Source organism: Bubalus bubalis, chromosome 23 (assembly GCF_019923935.1).
Source record: "Bubalus bubalis isolate 160015118507 breed Murrah chromosome 23, NDDB_SH_1, whole genome shotgun sequence".
Lineage (NCBI taxonomy): Eukaryota > Metazoa > Chordata > Mammalia > Artiodactyla > Bovidae > Bubalus > Bubalus bubalis.
The window spans coordinates 42,894,694-42,914,548 of NC_059179.1; the positions used below are offsets into that span (position 1 = coordinate 42,894,694).

The 19,855-nt window shown below is 41.7% G+C and overlaps 1 protein-coding gene across 2 annotated transcripts in view; it reads left to right on the forward strand.

The window, feature by feature from the left end:
- ACADSB (acyl-CoA dehydrogenase short/branched chain) overlaps positions 1-18,900 on the forward strand; it is a 46,795-nt gene extending 27,895 nt beyond the window's left edge. For both annotated transcript variants that reach the window (XM_006080402.4, XM_025274014.3), the window contains exons 2-11: positions 19-178; positions 350-450; positions 3,211-3,417; positions 4,125-4,295; positions 5,467-5,592; positions 6,936-7,028; positions 11,044-11,133; positions 12,512-12,649; positions 14,981-15,080; positions 15,809-18,900. In XM_006080402.4, the coding sequence (XP_006080464.4) occupies positions 19-178; positions 350-450; positions 3,211-3,417; positions 4,125-4,295; positions 5,467-5,592; positions 6,936-7,028; positions 11,044-11,133; positions 12,512-12,649; positions 14,981-15,080; positions 15,809-15,879 (1,257 nt within the window). In that variant the 3' untranslated portion in view covers positions 15,880-18,900. The remainder of the gene's footprint in view (positions 1-18; positions 179-349; positions 451-3,210; positions 3,418-4,124; positions 4,296-5,466; positions 5,593-6,935; positions 7,029-11,043; positions 11,134-12,511; positions 12,650-14,980; positions 15,081-15,808) is intronic.
- Positions 18,901-19,855: the final 955 nt, after the last annotated feature.

Genomic DNA, 19,855 nt, shown 5'->3' on the forward strand with positions numbered 1-19,855 from the left:
TGGCGACTGTTCTCACAGCTACGAAGAAACTTCCCAAGCTGCCTGTCTTCCTGGAAAACTCCTCCTCATGCCCTAAATTGTTCTCAGTCAGAAGCTCAGCTCAAAGCGGCAAGCAACGGACTACCTCTTGCTCCTCTGCAAACATTTACGGATGAGGAGATGATGATCAAGAGCGCAGGTGAGTGAACCTGAGATCACATGGCCTGCGACAGGACTCGGGGAGGTGTTCTCCTAAGTTTGTGAATGGGATTTTTGTCATTAATTTTAAGTCCTCCTTTTTTCTTTTTTAAATTAATACATGCCAGATTTATAAGATAAAGACTTATTAGTTTTTTTTTTTCCCCTACAGTTAAAAAATTTGCCCAAGAACAAGTTGCTCCTTTTGTTTCAAAAATGGATGAAGAGTCAAAAATGGAAAAATCCATAATACAAGGATTATTTCATCAAGGGGTATATAATTAATGATTATTCTAATTTCAAACTTTCATAAATACCTTCCAGTGTTAAAATGTATGCATACTTTTAAATTTAGGAATGGTAATGATGGCATTATTTCCTAGTCAGAATTATGTGACTTCTCTTTCAGATTGAGAGCCTAGTTAAAAAAAAATTTTTAATTGAATTAACTTTAAAATTAGAAATACCGGTGCTTTCTAAGTAAAACGTTAGAAGCAAGAGTGATTTCTTCAGACCAGTGGTATTCAACTGGGGGCTATTTTTGTTCCCCAGAGGACATCTGGCAATGTCTGAAGATGTGGTAGTCACAACTAGGTGTGCTGTGACATCGAGGAAGATGCAGGCCGAACATCGCAGAGTGCACAGGATGGCCTGCTGAGACACAGAATTATCCAGCTCAGTAACGCCAAGGTTACGAAACCTTGCTTTAGTAAAACTTCACACCAGAGCATCTACCCGAATCTCTGTGTATGTAGGAAATCTAAAAGCAAGAGGTTCGTATCTGGCATCCATCAGAATTAACCCAGGCAACCAATTTCCAACATTTTAATTAGAAACTCATGGTGCTTTAATAGAAGCACAGTATATAAAATAGATAAAAATAGAAATGTTCTGACTGTGAGTATAGGGAGAGGTTATCAGCATGGGAACCCCACGGAGAACATTTCAGAATCACCGGACTCTTCATCTCTTCCTTCTGTATAGGTGGGAAGATTTTTTTTGGAATACTAAGACTATCCCTGATAGCTCAGCTGGTAGAGAATCCGCCTGCAGTGTGGGAGGCCTGGGTTCGATCCCTGGGTTGGGAAGATTCCCTGGAGGAAGGCATGGCAACCCACTCCAGTATTCTTGCCTGCAGAATCCCCGTAGAGCCTGCTGGGCTATAGTCCATGGGGTCACCAAGACTTGGACATGAGTGAGCGACTAAGCCCACACATGCAAGGCTACCCCGGGTGACGCTAGTGGTAAAGAACCTGCCCGCCAATGCAGTGGTAAAGAGATGTAGGTTGGATCCCTGCATTGGGAAGATCCCCCAGAGGAGGGCATGGCAACCCACTCCAGTATCCTTGCCTGGAGAATCCCATGGACAGAGGAGCCTGGTGGGCTCCTGTCCATGGGGTTGCACAGAGTCGGACACTTAGCAACTTAGCACACAAGGCTATTCCAGAACTAATAGTCCCTATTAGTTCAGAGCCATTGGCTTAAATCTTAACTAGTTATCCTGTTTGAAAATTAGCCTTTTCCAGTGATTGTTTTATTTCTTACTGTTCAAATAATACTAGTTTTTATTTTTTTAATACCATATAGTAGTAGTTTTTCAGCTTTCTTTTAGCAGTGAAACTGTTGGGAAAATAGAATCTTATGTGAAGTCACAGTGGTTCAGAAAGCATCCATTTCTCAGCCAGGTCCGTTTATAGAGAACCTCAAGGCTTCTCTGAGAGGTCTTGGGGTTCCACAGTTTGAGCTTCGCTCTCGCGAGGGGGTAGTTCTTGCAGGCAGGGTCATCTGCAGCGACAGATTGCCTGCCGCATCACAGCCACTGCTGCCTGCTTGTCACACACCCCTTGGGGGGTCTGCTTCATTTCATATCTTGCATCAGCTATTCTCGGCCTCACGTGACTCCTAACTTCTGACCTCTACAGAGGTCACCTGCCAAGATAATTAACAAATATGTCCATCGGTGACCTTTTTAGAGAAGCAGTGTCTCTGACAGCTGTTAAAGATACGATAGTCTAATATTCGCACACCTCCGTCAGCCTTCAGGCACCTCCCAGTCCTGAATTCTTCCTCATAGAACATCATTGCTGGTTTGCTCAGCCTTTCTATCCTCCCCTTTATGGTTCGCACTTCCTATCAGCTAAGTTTGCCATCAGCTAAAAACACAACAGCCATACCCTGGCTGCAGCGCGTGCAACTCCCTACTACCTGGAGAGGGCAGAGAGAAGCATTCCTCTTTGCCTGGTCACAGCTTTGTGTCTCCCCCCACCCACCTTAGTAAAAGGCAGAAGATTTATTCTATGTGAAGAGAAGTCAGAGTATACACAGTTTTGGGTCTTGAATTACATGTGCACACATTCTCTTGCTGAAACAAGGACACTTAAAAAACAGAATATTGTGGATGTTTCATGTTCCAGACTGAAGACCGGTTACTGAATAGTCAGGCAGTTACTGAAAAGCCTTGAGCAGTTTTGACCACGATTGTCAGGCACCTGGGCCTTGTCTTGTGTGATTCTAGAAAACACTAGACCACATGTGGTCTGCTAACCATCTGGACTTGCTGAAATGGCCCCAAAAGGAATGGCCATTCAGTTATTCATTCAATTATTATCTCAGTTTAAAGGGTCAAGGTGGAGGGCACTGACTCAGAGAGATTCTGCTCAATGAAATTGGAGATATTCACTGCTCTCTCCAGTTTCCTTATTACATATTTTATTGCTATTCCATTTCAGTATCCTTTATATTACCTCTCTTATTTTTGTTTTTTAGATCCCAAAAGCAAATAGTTGATAGTTCTAGCATATCATTTTATCTTTTGAAAATATATTTCTGTTATAGATTTTCCTGTTTGTTATAGATTTTTTTTGTTGTTACTTAGAGGGATAGAGCCATACCAAATAAAAATAAGATATACGTACAGAACTTAAAAATTAAGAATGTATATAATTACAAATTATTTTTGAACTCATTCTTGCAAGAAATTGTCCCATATAAAAAATAGCTTTCTTAATGTATATTTCCTTCTTTTTCCTTTAGTTGATGGGTATTGAAATTGACACAAAATATGGAGGAACAGGAGCTTCATTTTTTTCCTCTGTCCTAGTGATAGAGGAGTTAGCCAAAGTTGATGCATCTGTGGCTCTGCTATGTGACATTCAGAACACATTAATTAACAGGATGATTGGAAAATATGGAACAGAAGAACAGAAGGCTACCTATTTGCCCAAGCTAGCTACAGAAAAGGTGAGTTGACATGAGTTGTTTAAATGGATCTGATCTTGTCTAAATGTAGGATGTTTTCAGGAGAAAAGTAGCTACAGTGTTGGCTTTTCTGTTTAAGACCACAACACAGCACCACTAATTACTCAAGCAATGCTCAATAAATTAATGAGCTCAGACGGTAAGGAATGTGCCTGCAACGCAGGAGACCTGGGTTGGATCCCTAGATCAGAAAGATCCCCTGGAGAAGGGTATGACGCCCCACTCTAGTATTCTTGCCGGGAGAATTCCATGGATAGAGGAGCCTGGTGGGTTACAGTCTATGGGATCGCAAAGAGTTGGACATGACTGAGTGGCTAATACACACTAGAAAAATACACTCAGAAATTTAGAGAATTACCTTTGCACAACTAAATTATTTCTGTTTTGGGCCTAATTACATCTATTGTTTTGATTGATGGTTTCATTTACATTGCAATTATGAAAACCAGTTTAATGAAATGTAACTTTGAATATGTGTGCTTAGATCTTTAAGTCTGACCTAGACAAACAGTGGGATGTATTTTGGGAAATAATGCTGTCAGAATGCTGTTACTATTTCGATACACACAGTCTTTTGGAAGTAGCCAGAAGTTTTTGATTTTCAAGTGTTGATTTTGCTGTAAGTGGGTATTTGTTATGCAGAATATAAATACAGGTCTTAATTTGGAATTTTTTCCTCACATGTGTAGGCATCAAGTATCTGCATTTCAGAGACTGGAGCAGGTAGCGATTCATTTGCTATGAAGACCAGAGCTGATAAAAAGGGAGATTATTACATCATCAATGGGTCAAAGATGTGGATTAGCAGTGCTGAGATTGCTGGGCTGTTCGTGGTAATGGCAAATGCAGACTTTTCTGCTGTAAGTTTGAAGAAAAACGTGCTAGCCATTGCCTCCCTCATCTTTTCTCTTTGTTTCTTTTCTTTACTTGCATTTTCTTCTTAGGACTTAGTCTTAAATTCTCCATTCTCCTCAGAATTGGAAAGGTTAGACAGCTGACATCTTTTCATCTGCTTATTTACTAACCTCCTAAAACAAATATTACAATTAACAATAAATTTTAGCTACATGGAGGACCATTTAATTAATCTCCTAATCTGTTAGACAGGAGGCTAAAATCTTAAATTTTATAGAATTTCAGATTTTCTGTTCAATAATGAATTTAAGTAGCTATTTAGTACATTTATTTATTTTTGATGTGGATCATTTTAAGTTTTATTGCATTTGTTACAGTGTTGCTTCTGTTTTATTTTTTGGCCAGGAGGCTTGTGGGATCTCAGCTCCCCAACCAGGGATTGAACCCACACCCCGTACATTGAAAGGTGAAGTCTTAAGTACTAGACAGCCAGGGAAGTCCCGTAGCACATTTGTTTTTTAAAATTGTTTTTCTAGCACATTTATTTTTAAGAAGGTTTTATTACATTCTTAAAATAAGAAGGGCTTATTCTTATTTAAAAGAAAAAGGGCTTCGCAGATGGCTCAGGAGTAAAGAATCCTCCTGCCCATGCAGGAGTCACAGGAGACACGGGTTCAATCCTGAGTCTGGAAGATCCCCTGGAGAAGACAGTGGCAACCCAGTTTTCTTGCCTAGAGTATCCATCATGGACAGAGGAGCGTGGTGGGCCACAGTCCCTGGGGTTGCAAAGAGTTGGACATGACTGAGCACACACATACACATTCAGTTGAAAAATAGACATATAGCAAAATGGTAAAGATTGCTTTTGTTTTTTCTCTAGGGTAACATTTAATAAAATTTTGAAACATAAAGTTAAATTTAAGATGGGGAATTAATTAATCATGTAATACTTTTGTGTTGCTTAATAATTTTGATAGCAACAGTAGTTTCTGAAAGTGTGAAGTTCTTGATTTTGAATCTACTTGCACCACTCTGGTTTCATAACACACATGGTGCAACTCTGAGTTCATTAGTAATTAGTGCTGAAGTCTGCTTTTAGTTTTCTGTTTACTTTGAGCCCTTTGGAAACAAGAGATCTTCTCAAAGTGGTGATAGCATTTTAAATCTGCATTTCAGGGGTATAAAGGAATTACCTGCTTCTTGGTCGATGGTGATACCGAGGGCCTTCATGTAGGGAAACCAGAGAACAAATTGGGAATCAGAGCATTTTCCACCTGCCCAGTCACATTTGAAAATGTCAAGGTGGGTATCTTAGACAAGGAATAAGCTCTGCCTGTATGTATAGTTGCGAGTAAGGTATCAAAATTATTAGTCCTACACAGGAGAGTATTTTGTAAACCTCTTGAACAGTGATCTTAGTTGAGTTCATGACCTCAGTGTGCTTCTCACAAGCGTTGAGACCAAGGTTGAAACCCTGTCTGCCCAGCCGCTGGTCTCAAGTGCCAACCCAGAGAAGTCATCTCATTCATAGTTGAGCAACCTGTTACTTCTGCACCAAACATGCTTCGGAGGAGGAAGCCCACAGCAAGGCCACAAGGTGGGGCTGTTGCCCAGGAAGAGTGGAAAACAGCTAGGCAGCCCCACCGCAGGTGAGAGCTGAGTCTTAAAAAAAAAAAAACGATGACCGGGATGGGGTGCTTTAGACCTGACTGCGGTAGGGCCGGATGCGATCCATCAGCCATCCATCAGCTGCCGCTGGTGAGAATGTCGCCTTTTTGGCTCCCTGGTGACTGTGTATGTGCTCCTGGGGTGTCCTTATGGGGTCGTGTGAGCCTCACTGCTGCACCCCAGCTCTCTTTCTTCTCCTCATCTCCCTTTGCTTTCCCCATGCTGCCCACTCTTGTCTCCTAACTGCTCATGTTAAGAAGCTAAGCGTATTTTTTTTTAATTTCTCTCCTGCTATCCATAAAGCAGGTTTATTTTTGTGGCCATGCCACACGGCTTGTGAGATCTTCGTTCCCCAACCAGGGATCAAACCTGTGCCCCCAGCAGTGAAAACACAGAGTCCTAACCACTGGACCACCAGGGAATTCTACCAAGTGTATTTTTTTTTTTTTAATTGCTCCTAGTCAGTAAACAGTTTAATCTGTTTCTTCGCTCCTGCTTTATCTTGTGTCCACATGCACGTGTCCACATGCACCCCTCCATTGATTCTTGTCACAGTAATAGTCTAAACGGAAGAAAGGCTGACTACCCATCCACGTTTTCTGTTATTCCTGATAGTTTATCTCACATTGTAGCATACAAGTAAGAGTTCGGGGAGGGGGAGGTGGAAATTGTTATTCATTTATGTTGTTGATTAATTGTATGAGATTTCATTCTTCTAGATTCAAAAGATGTCTGTGCTAGGCTCTGGAGGATGCAGTAGTGAACAGCGTGGACTTGAGTTCTATCCCCCTGAGAGTGCGTGGGAAGCAGTTTAGAAGGAGTTACAGAGACATACTGGACAATTTTCTTGGAGTTTAATGAATACTATGCTAGAGTGTTATCACAGAAACTAAGAGTATATGTGCATTTAAAAATATATAATCAAAATGAATTATGGCAAATTAAATTGAGAAATAACTGCACATTTTTCTTTTCAGGTTCCAAAAACAAATATCCTGGGGCAAGTTGGGCACGGCTATAAGTACGCCATCGGGAGTCTTAATGAAGGCAGAATAGGAATCGCTGCACAGGTTAGTCAGATTTTACCCTTTAACTTGATTCTTCCACACACAGTCAATTAAAATGTAAAAAGAAAAAAAAAATCAGTAGAACCAGTGAGTATTTGGAAGCTCTTCAACACAAGATGGCGCCCTTCCCTTCCATGAAGCGAAAGAATAGCTTCTGGCTGTGATTTCTTTAAAATTCCGCTTTGGTCAATTATGTAATGTCCTGAGACCCAAATAGTGGCTTAGAGCTAACAGTTTTTTTCTGCTTTGAGAGCATTAAAGTATTATCTAATACTTGGATTGATAACTTAAGTACATTGTAGATTAAATGTGGTATTTTTTTTTGAAAATCAACTTTTCAAAGCATGGAATTCATTTTGCAATTTTAAAAATTAAGAACAAGCAACATTCAGGGGACTTCCCTGGCAGTCCAGTGGCTGACTCCATGTTCCCAGTGCAGGGGGCCCAGGTTTGATCCATGGTTGGGGAACCAGATCGCACGTGCCGCAAGGGAGATCGAAGATCCCAGGTGCCACAACCAAGACCCAGCGCAACCAGATAAATAAACATTTAAAATAAGTAAATAAATCTTTCAGAAAAAAGGAACACGTTACAGTCTATTGTGTAGTGAGAGTCTCTGTAGATAATGAAAGATTTTTACTTAATGTTTTGCATGTGAAAATCAAACAAATTTTTGGCCTGGCACTTAGAGATAAAATGGCAACAATTAAACAGATATATAAGATAAGAACAATTCAATTTTTTTTAACCAAATTTGCCCTTTAAATAGCATATTAAATTTTTCTGTTAGATGACTCCAGTTGCTTTCTAGAATCACAAAGTGAAATCTTTGGTTTTATGAATTCATTTTTGTAACATATTAACTTTTAATCAATGAGTATTCAGAACTCAAAAACTTACAGCTTTTAGATTTTGAAGATACTGCATATATCAACTATTTGGAGTAGTTAAATTATAATTTTACTCTAGATTTTTCTTAACTACTGTTAATCTGCTAATAAAATATTCTTAGCTCAAAACTTAACCCATATTTCCCACAAAGCACAGATAACATATCAGTAAAGAGAACTGGCTTATCTTTTCATTTTAAAGGTTTTCCTGTGATTCAGCTTCATCAGATATGGCATTAAAAACTATAGCACTGGATTTTGTTCTTCCCAGACACATAAATAATACAGATGGCTGGCAGTAAATAACAGCCTGGGCTTTAGTCTAATTATTCCAGGTTATTGTATAACCTAATTAAAAGTTAAGGTCAGAAAAAAGAGAAACAAAGAGTAAGGTCTGGTAGTTATTGTTTCTTGATTAATACTGTGAATGCCTTTTAGAGAGGGAGGCACCTGTAACAGTGAACTGAAGGCGTCCATCCTTAAAACTCTGTAGTTATAAAGAATTTTAGTTTTTCACTATTTATAGTGAACATTGTACACTGTTTTGGAAAAGCCTCTGTTGCCTGACAAGTGATCACTACAATTTGTGTCCATAAACTATATTGTTGACATCCTGTGAACTTTAGTTGTAAGAGTTTAGCAGCAGCATCTTCTCTCACAGCCGAAAGTACAGTGAGTTGCTGCTTCATTTTAATTTGCTTTTGGGGTTTTGACTTGGTTTGGGTTTTGTCCTTAATATAATGGTGCATAATATTCCATCCTCCAGAAAGTTCAAAGTAAAAGGCTGAGGAAAAATTTGAATGAACACTAATGAAATATAAGTTTGTGGGCATTTCCCCCCAAAGCTTAACTATTGATTTTCTTTTTCCTTTTTCTAAAACCTACATGGTTTGATCTAATTAGATAGTGATTTAACAGCTACCTAATGTTGAAATGTAGAAACAGTTTCTAAGCTCAAATTCATTCAGTTCTTATGGAGATGGGGATGGCAATGAGACAATCCAGCTATAACTGCCACCATATCCTGATTTGTTCCTCACATGTATACACTGATATTTTTACTGGCATCTCTGTGTCAGTGGTCCCAACTCTCGCTGTGCATTAAATCATTAAAGAGTTTTCAGAATGCTGGTGCTCAGGCCCACTCTCCCTCCCCCTTCCGTCCCACACCCAGGGTTTGGGTTTGGTTGCTAGACCCCCACATTGTTTGTTTGTTTGTTTTTCCACCATTGAAAATAATTTATTGAGGTGAGGTTTGTGTAACAAAATTAATCATTTTAAAGTGAATAATTCAGTACCATGTGTTATATTCCCAATGTTGCTTAGCGGTCACCACTCTTATCCTAGAACATTTTCGTCGCTCCAGAAAGAAGCGCTGTGCTTTGAAGGACTCACCCCGAGTGCTGGATAGACTCTTAGCTTTATGGTCCCTCTCATCAGTTCAGTCACTCAGTCGTGTCCAACTCCGCAGCCCCATGGACTGCAGCAGGCCAGGCAGATGGAGGGTTCTGACAAAATGTGGTCCACTGGGAAAGGGAGTGGCAAACCACTTCAGTATTCTTGCCTTGAGAACCCCATGAACAGTATGAAAATGGTCCCTCTCATATTCTGCTCTAAGTCAAGCGGCAAGGGAAGGAGGGTGGCTGAGCATTTGTGGTCCTGGAGAGGTTACTGCTCAGGGCAGCCCCACATTGGTATTTTTATTATTTGAGTTCCCCTAGATGATTCTGACGGAGAAGGCAATGGCACCCCACTCCAGTACTCTTGCCTGGAAAATCCCATGGACGGAGGAGCCTGGTAGGCTACAGTCCATGGGGTCGCTAAGAGTCGGACATGACTGAGCGACTCACTTTCACTCTTCACTTTCATGCATTGGAGAAGGAAATGGCAACCCACTCCAGTGTTCTTGCCTGGAGAATCCCAGGGACGGGGCAGCCTGGTGGGCTGCCGTCTATGGGGTCACACAGAGTTGGACACGACTGAGGTGACTTTGCAACAGCAGCAGCAGATGATTCTGACGTGCTGTCAGGGTTGAGAAACACTGCTCCTTTACGTCCTGACACCCAACCCACCGAAGCTCTTGTTATTCAGTCGCTAAGTCCTGTCTGACTCTTTGTGACCCCATGGACTGCATCGCGCCAGGCTTCCCTGTCCTTCACCATCTCCCAGAGTTCACTCAAACTCAGGTCCATTGATTTGGTGATGCCATCCAACCATCTCATCCTCTATCACCCTCTTTTCCTCCTGCCTTCAGTCTTCCCCAGCATCAGGGTCTTTTCCACTGAGTCAGCTCATCGTAACTGATGACCAAAGTATTAGAACTTCAGCTTCAGCATCAGTCCTGCCAATGAATATTCAGGGTTTTCTTTAGGATTGACTGGTTTGATCTCCTTGCTGTTCAAGGGGCTCTCAAGAGTCTTATCCAGCACCAAAGCTCTTATTAATCCTGATCATATATGAAATGGACCAGAAGATAGAAGGTTCAGAAGCAATAAAATTTCTGAGGCTTAGTTTGTGTCTAGAGACTCAAGCATAAAGAAGAAGAATCCGTAAAAGTGGGCATAACCACACCAAAAAGTCTGCCTCCATGCTGGAATCAAGTATACTCTTCTTCATAGGAAATTACTCACATTTTCTCCCAATTCACGACTTTATGACTTCCTAATCTAAGCTTAGTGACAGTGGCAATAGAACACAGAGAAAGATGGAGCACCCTGCCTTCCTGCCTGCTGAGTCACACCCAACTTTTTGCGACCCCATGGACTGTAGCCCAGCAGGCTCCTCTGTTGATGGGATTTCCCAGGCAAGCATGTGGAGTGGGTTGCCATTTCCTTCTCTGGGGAATCTTCCCAACCCAGGGATCGAACCTTAGTCTCCTGTATTTCCTGCATTGGCAGGCAGGTTCTTTACCCTCTGAGCCATCAGGGAAGTGTTCTCCCAATTACTAGAACTTAAGTTCTATAAATGCAGTGGGTGAAGGTCATTAACATATGCCTCACCATCTTGGTATGCCTAGTTCTTTCTCTACCCCAACTTTTCAATTTGCATGTAAAAAGAATTTGTAACCTGAATAATCAAGAACATAAACTATTAATAAAAAATAAGAAATTCTGATTTTTTTTTAACAGATGCTGGGACTGGCTCAAGGCTGTTTTGACTGCACTATTCCATATATTAAAGAAAGGGAACAGTTTGGCAGAAGGGTATTTGATTTTCAGGTATGTAATTATTAGCATCTTTCTACCGTTGCATACTCGCGTCTTCCTGTTAATGAAAAGCTTCGTTACAAAGCCGCAAGGGAATCCTCTCGGGATTTTAAAGGGAGAGGCACAGGGAGGAAGGAACAGGCCTCTGTGTGTATGCTTGTGACTTCATTGGCCTTCTCCAAGGGCAGAACAGTATCCTCGAGGCCTGGTTATGGCGCGATTGAGGACACACCGGTGAGCACTTGGGAGCTGCCTCCTCGCGGCTTCCAAGTTCCAGAGCCTGGGGTTTGTGGTCAGACATCCTGGGTTAGAATGCTGGTTCTTTGTCTTGCTGGCTTAGTCCTTGAGCATGTTACATCACCTCTGCAAACCTCGGCTGCTTCATCTGTAAAATAAAGATAACACTACATACTCTTTAGGATGATTTGGAATCAAATAGATGTTTTAAGGGGCTTCTCTGGTGAATCAGATGGTAAAGCATCTGCCTGCGATGCTGGAGACCTGGGTTCGATCCCTGGGTTAGGAAGATCCCCTGGAGAAGGGAACAGCTACTCTTTCCAGTATTCTGACCCGCAGAGTTCCATGGACAGAGGAGCCTGGCAGGCTATAGTCTATGGGGTTACAAAGAGCCGGACACGACTGAGCGGCTTTCACTTTCTTTCAGATGTTTCAAGTGCTTGACACAGTATTAAAAATAACACTCACATTTTTAAACATAATTCTACGATAATTTATCTTTTAAATCTTCGCATGCATGCTAAGTTACTTCAGTTGTATCTGACTCTTGTCGACCCCATGGGCTATAGCCCGCCAGGCTTCTCTGTTCATGGGATTCTCCAGGCAAGAATACTGGAGTGGTTTGCCATGCCCTCCTCCAGGGAATCTTCCCGATCTAGGGATCAAACCCGCATCTCCCACGGCTCTTACATTGCAGGCAGATTCTTTACCACTGAGCCACCAGGGAAGGCTTTAAATCTCGGCAGTTGTAAACAATTTACATGAACTTTGAAAAATTTTTCAGAAGCAATATGTGGAGTGGTTTATTTTAGATTGCAGGTTTTAAAGTGCCTTCTGGTGGCTCAGTAAAGAATCTGCCTGCAATCAGGAGACCTGGGTTCGATCCCTGGTTTGGGAAGATCCCTTGAAGGGAATGGCTACCCACTCCAGTATTGTTGCCTGGAGAATTCCATGGACTAGAGGAGCCTGGCGGGCTACAGTCCATGAGGTTGAAAAGAGTTGGATACAACTAACTAACACTTTTGCAAAATGAATGGTTTTTTTTGGGCAAGTATGTTTTGAGTCTGTCAGTGTTCCATATACAGGCGGGATTTTGACAATGAGCTGTGTTTCCAGAAATCGTGATTCTCTACATTGGATCTGACTATTCCAGGGGCTCCAACACCAAGTGGCTCACATGGCCACCCAGCTGGAAGCTGCACGATTACTGACATACAATGCTGCGAGGCTCTTAGAAGCTGGAAGGCCAATGATTAAAGAAGCATCTATGGCCAAATACTATGCATCAGAGGTAAAACAAACACGAGTAATGCAGTCTTTTAAATTTTTTTTAAAAAACTTATTTTGTATTGGAGTATAGCCGATTAACAATGCTGTGATAGTTTCAGGTTGCAGTCTTTTAATTTTTAAGAAATTTATTTATTAAGCCTGTCATTTAGGAACGTTGCTTGAACATTTGTTTGTTTTTCAAGTAAAATAACATGGACCTTCTAGTTCCTACACAGGAAATGCAAGAAAGTAAAGCTGCCATAGGAAGGTGCTTTAACTCTCTAAGGTTTCCATGTTCTCATGGCTCTCGGGTGGAAACCAAGTCATCCAGGTCAGGTGGAAAAGCCACTGTAAACCCCTAGGTGGGCCTCAGCTGAACACTGGCATCGTGGCTGTGGTTCCAAGTTGGGGCGAAGCAAATGCCCTGGAGAGAACGTGAAATAGAAAGTCGCAGGAAGATACCATCCTCGTGTTGACTGTACTCAGCACGTAACACGCTGGGCTTGGGTTGAAACCTGGCTCTCATCACAGGCAGTGTGTTAGTCACTCTCTGACCTCAGATATTTCTTTAACCCCTTCAGTCCCCAGGTCTAATCTTGTGCCTCAACCTCCCTTCTGAGCTCCAGACTAACAGACCCACTTCTGCTTTACCCACCCCGCCACCCTCCCTTCCCGCCCTGCACAGTCACAAACCTGAGTCCCCTCAACGCCCCTCCTTTGCTCCCACTCCCTGTTGAATCCATCATCCTTTATGAGAATTCCGCCCCTCAATTTGTCTCGAATTTGTTTCTTTCTCCCCTAGTATTTATTACCAATCGTCTAGTCCAAGCTGTGCCACCTGTTTACCAAAACACCAGAGGCAGCTTCTAACTTCTTGTTGGTCCCTGTGGCTTCCTCCAGTCCAGTGTCCCTTTCAAGGTGTCCATGAGGCCATGCTATGCTCCAGTTTTAAACCCTTCAGTGACTCCTCACAACAAATGGGAACTTTTTATTCACCTATTGTTGCTTTGAACAAATTACTGAAAATTTAGAGACAGGACAGTTCTATCATCTCACAGTTCTGGGGCAAGACATCTGAAATGAGCCTCACAGGTGGTGCAGTGGTAAAGAATCCGCCTGCAGTGCAGGAGACGCACAGAGACTTGAGTTCGATCCCTGGGTCAGGAAGATCCCCTGGAGGAGGACATGGCAACCCACTCCAGTATTCTTGCCTGGAGAATCCCATGGACAGAGGAGCTGGCAGGCTACAGTCCATGGGGTTGCAGAGAGTTGGACACGACTGAGCGACTGAGCACACACACGCACATGCACACACATTCACACACATGTGTCTGCACACATGTGTGCATGCACACACACACGGGGTGAAATTTGAGTGTGGAGTTGCCTTCCTGGGGGCTCTGGGTGAAAGTCCATCTCCTCTTCTTCCCCAGCTTCTAGAACCCACTCGCTTTCCGAGACTCAGGACCCCTTCCTCCGTCTTCACAGCCAGTAGCGTGTAGTGTGTTAGATATTCCTGTGTCTGTGGTCACAGCACCCTTCTCTACTTCCCTCTTTCCCTTGTAAGGACCCTTGTGATGACACGGGACCTGCCCAGATAACCTGGGATCATCCCTTAACTTAACCAGCCTGCAAGTTCCTATGCCGTGTAGGTGATGCACATTTATACTTTCTGGGGATTCTCCTGGGGACACCTTTGGGGGCCAGCAGATTATTTAAACTGCTCACATCACATGAGGCCCACTGCTGCCCACACCCATCCCCTTTTCACAGCTCACCCCGACCCCAGCCCACTGGTCCTCAGGCCTTTGAGGTCGATGAACCCGCTTCCCCCTTGGAGCCTTTCTCCGCGTCGGTCCTCAGTTTGAAATGTCCTTTGACTTGCCCTTTAGTTGTCAGCGAAGCTGTACCTCCCTCACCCATTGCCCCATCTAAACCACAGCAGCTCCTCCCACAGGCTCTTCTCTGACCCCATGGTTTTTCAGTTTCGGTGATCGTGGTTCAACATCTGTCTCTCTGAATGACCAGCAGGACCGAAAGGGCAGTGACTGGTCAGCACCCTGGCAGAGTGGATGAGACAAGAAGGCCCTTGGTTAACATTTGCTGAGTAAATGACACCGTCGACAAGTGTACAAGTCTAAAACAAAGACCCTAATTCTCTTAAGAATTTTATGAACTAATAGGAAATTTTCCATAAATGGTATAGAGACTGGGACGAAGAAATGTTAACTTACAAAATAACCTCGCTCCTTCCAATTGCCAATGGCAGTGAATCCATGTTACTAAGAATGTTTTAGTGTCGGTCATGTGTAAGTTATGTGGTTTCAGCATGATTTGTGCTTCTTTTTGGTAGCTGGCAGGCCTCATTACCAGCAAGTGTATCGAGTGGATGGGAGGAGTGGGCTACACCAAAAGTTACCCTGTGGAAAAATATTTCCGAGATGCGAAGATTGGTAAATAGAGTTTTTAACACTTATTTTGTTTGATCTGACTCTTAGGCGTTTCAGGCTGTGGTGTTGGTTTGATGTTTTTGTTGTTGCTACTGGCACCTGGGCAGAGGCAGTTTTAAGTCTTCAGTTACTATGTTTCTTGGCTCTCCTTTTTTTGTGGCTGGATTTTTCCCCCACTACTTCTTCCTTCAAAAAAGTAGATTTATTATTTTTTAAACATCAAATTGTCTTTTTAAATGCCTCAAGGCCTCTGAAGGCCTTTCGGTAAAACCACAACAAATTCTACTGTCTTAATTTTTCTTTTACTAAAAATGTTAATATTTTTGACTGGCTTAATGCTGTTGCTGGAAGCTCAGTTCTAATTTTAGACATTAAGTGGGTAACCAAGCTTGAGCGTTATGCTGCTCTACTGCCAGGTGGGAAGATAGAAACTCAGCCGGTTATAAAAGCTGCCTATTCCCAGGAAACCATCCAGGCTTGTGCATTGATAGTTTAGGAACAGGAAACTCACCTGTTTAATACTGATTCTGGAAATCTGTAAATCAAGTGGAATATTGTTATCTCTTAGGTAAGATTACCTTGTCAAATAATACCACATTTAGGGGACATTGGATAGTGTTCCTGGTACAGTTTTATAGTAAATGCAGAGGTGGTGTTTGCAGACCTGATTCTTGTACAGACTCTTACTGTGGCCCCACTCCTTTATGCTCCTTTTCTCCCCTTTCTTTAAGGCACGATTTATGAAGGAACTTCAAATATCCAGCTGAACACCATCGCAAAGTGCATCGGTGCGGAATACTGACAGGACAGCCAAAGAAGCGGGCCCCCTCCCTGGTACCACTGGCGTTAAATTTTAAACTGTGTGCCTTGCTGGGGGCTGTGGACCTCCATCTCACTGAGTGATTTCATTTGGGCCCTTCATCTTGCATCTGAGACCCTTTCTGTCTTTTCTTTACAATCTGCTTAACTTGGGCATAGAAAATCATTTTTAAAATTTGGGAATAAATGTACCATATTTTCTCCAAAACTATTTTTAAAGCTCTGTATGCATTATCATTCTAGCTACTGAATGTGTGTGCTCCGGGGTCCCCATGACCCAACTAGAGAGCCCGTGTGCCTCAGCCAAAGATCCCACATGACAGAAAACCTGACACAGCCAGATAAATGAAAAAACATTTTAAAATAAATAAATAAAAGATGATCAGACTTAAAAAAAATAAAAAGTCTCTACATTAGTTTTCAAGTATGAAGTTTAAATAATTTAATAATCAGAATATACTCAACATTGTAATATTCATTTTACCAACGATGCTGTTTACTTCTGTTTATATTGAATACTTAAGCTTCAATTTAAATTGAATACTGAGTAAAATTGTTTACTCAAGCTTAGTTATTGAGCTTTATCATGATAGGTAATTCAGAAATTATACTTTAGTTTGGTGATTCTCCAGAGGGGTTATCTTACCCTCTTAATGAAGTGTATTAAAATCTTGTAAGGAAGGAGAAATACAAGAGAGCTGTAGGGTTCAAAAAGCAGATTGAGATATTATAAAAAAAAAAAAAGGACATATCTGGGAAGGCAAAAATCTGTTGTTTTACAGTCAAATTATGGAAAGGCAAAGCTCAACAAAATATCTAGCTGGCAATGCCAGTTCTTCAGTATCAGGGATTCTCGACCAGGAGAAGAGGATCTAAGTCCTCTGTCCCCTAGCGGGGAGGTGGACAGTGAAGGGCTGAGTGTGTTGTATTTCCTGAGACAGGGCAAGGATTAGAGGTGTTGGAGAATGTTTCACCGTTCATCCAGTTGTTTAAAGCAATCACTGCTGTCAAATGGGAAGCACTTTAGTACTTTAATGAAAGGATGACGTTTATTAAGAAAACTTGACATTTTCAAAGTAATTTTGCTTTACACATTCATGTTCTTCAAATTTGTATAATGCATATCATGGTTAAGTATTCAGAATTGTGTAAGTACAGTGGAGATAGGAGTTACGTCAGAATATTAGAAAGACATATGGACAAATTTAGACCTCTGATCAAAAGAGATCAAGTCTACTTAACTTTCAGATAGGGAGCTGACAGAAACTAATCATTCAGTCTTTCAGAACAAAAGGACAGTGCTCTGATAAGGAAAGTAGGGATGGATGAATTGTCCTAAAGCGGGGCAGGGACATCTTTGATTTCTGTGGTTATTTGAGTGAGGTGGGCTTTTCAGATGACAGAGTAGAAACCAACATCAGTAATACTAACTTCCTCCCCTAGAGTTATAAACGTGAAGCTACAATAAACCTTGTTCAGATTAGCAGTACGAGAGAGGCTTCTGTGTATACCTGAACCTTGAATTTGTATTTCATATTGATACAGTTCTAATTGTGTGTATGTTTTTGTACATGTTCGCAAATAACAGTTGAAAATCATGTATTATAGTTAGTATCTGTCCCTGCCTTCTTCCATTAGTGAATTTTGTTATTGTACCATTTACCAAAGAGGATGTGGTAGGTTTTCCTCATAGTTCTTCCATTATAGCTTTTCTTAATAACCATGACTTTGGGAGTTTTGAGTTTGTGTCCAGTGGAAGGACAGGCTTGTTTACCTCCTGAAACCTGTCATTACTGTTTGTTAATTTGAGGATAGGGCCATTACGGGGCCCAGAAGGAAAAGCCTTGAACACAAGCACCAAGTCATATTTATGTGGGCAGAGCTGGACTCACCCCAACTGCCACGTTAGCATTGTCAGGAATTTCACTTTACAACACAAAAATGAATCGGTGTCAAAGATTTTAGAATTATGGAAAGCTCCCAATTCCTGGTGTCTCGGTAAAGAATCTGCCTGCAATACAGGAGACCAGAGTTCAGTCCCTGGGTGGGGAAGATCCCCTGTAGAAGGGAGTGGCTACCCACGCCAATACTCTTGCCTGGAGAGTTCCATGTACAGAAGCGGGATACAGTTCATGGTGTCACAAAAAGTCAGACACAACTAAGTGACTAACACTTTCACTTTCAAATCTTAGAAAGACTTGAGAGAACCATCCAGCCAACTCTCTTCATTTTAAAAGTGAAGGATTTGGCAAAACTAATACAGTTATATAAAGTTTAAAAATAAAATTAAATTAAAAAAAAAAAAAAAAGTGAAGGATTCATATAGCCCAGAATACTTACCCGAGATCATCCGTCCAGGGCCAAAGATAAGACAGAGATCCAAATGTACTGGCTCCCAATTCTGTGCTCTTCCTACTGTTTACCACTGTCTCTGTTCAACACATTCTGGATTTCATCCTTGTTATATTTCAGTCCTCTTATTGATTTATTTTAGGTTTAACTGATAAAAGAATAACATGTCAGAAGTGTTAAGACTGATGGGTGTCATTACTTACATTTATAAATCACCTGACGAATATACCAGCTCTCCTAGTATGTAGCTGGTATGTCAAATGTGAGGATGATTGTAATCACTTGGTTTTATGATTATGATGTGTTTTAGTAAATGCACTAATCCTTGCTGATGTATTTTTGCTGATCTTTCAGAATGTAAAACTTTTGTTGTAATGGTACACATCAGACTGTAATCAGTGTTACAAAATCAATATTCTATGGAGAAGGAGAAAATAAAGCACTACCTGGAGGCTTTTGCTACTTTAATAAAGCAGAGTTGTTTGTTATGCGTACAGAAGTAAGAAAACCATGTAGTCTTCCCGCAAGACAGAGCCTGTGCCTTTGTTTACCAAGCTGGTAGCTTGCCTGTCATGTAAGCTGATTTTGTTTGTTTTCAGGGAAGAGACCAATTTTAAATTCGTGATGCTAAATAAAATTTTTACCAGATTGATCATCCCCCTCCCCTGCTTCTTTTTAAGGCAAAAAAAAAAAAAAAAAAATGCAGCTCTTCAGTGGAGAGGTCACTTCTTTTGAGCACATCTTCACGGTATGTATGGGGTTTCCCTGGTGGCTCAGATGCTAAAGCGTCTGCCTGCAATGCGGGAGACCTGGATTCAATCCCTAGGTTGGGAAGATCACCTGGAGAAGGAAATGCCAACCCACTCCAGTATTCTTGCTTGGAAAACTCCACGGACGGAGGAGCCTGGTAGGCTACAATCCATGGGGTCGCAGTGAGTCAGACCTCACTTCACAGTATAGCTCACATAAATAACTAGCTGATATTTATCCCTGTGTTTGTAGTATCGCGTCTGGAAATCTTGTATTGTCGGACCTTTTCCTCAGTGATACACTGTTGTCTAAGCTCACAGGAGGTTTCAGCCTATCTCTTCCCCGCTATTTCCTACAATGTTTTAGAAATCTAGATATCGGTCCGTCTGTACGTCTGTCATTCAGTGACGTGTGTCGGGCAGTCACTGCGGCCAAGGGCACAATGTTCTGTGTGCCCCAGGCTGCCACGCAAAGAGGAGTAAGACCGTGTTCTTAGCAAAATGTTTATGTCAGGTGTCTTTTTTTTTCCTGTTCTCATTAGTGAATCCTCACACATAGAAACCCACCAAGGCCAGCCCTATGCACAAGCATGTAGGGACTTCCCTGGTGGTCCAGTGGTTAAGACTCTATGCTCTCAATGCAGGAGGCCTGGGTTCCATCCCTGATGAAGGAACTAGATCCCACAGGCCACAACTAGGAGTTTGCATGTGAACTAAGACCTATCACAGCCAAATTAATTAGTTTTTAAAAACCTTGTCATTTAAAACAGTATTTCTTTAGATCCATTAGAATGATAGCAGTAGCAGTAAGCTCTCTCACGTTCTCATCACGTGCCAGGCATTGTTCTACGCTCTCGA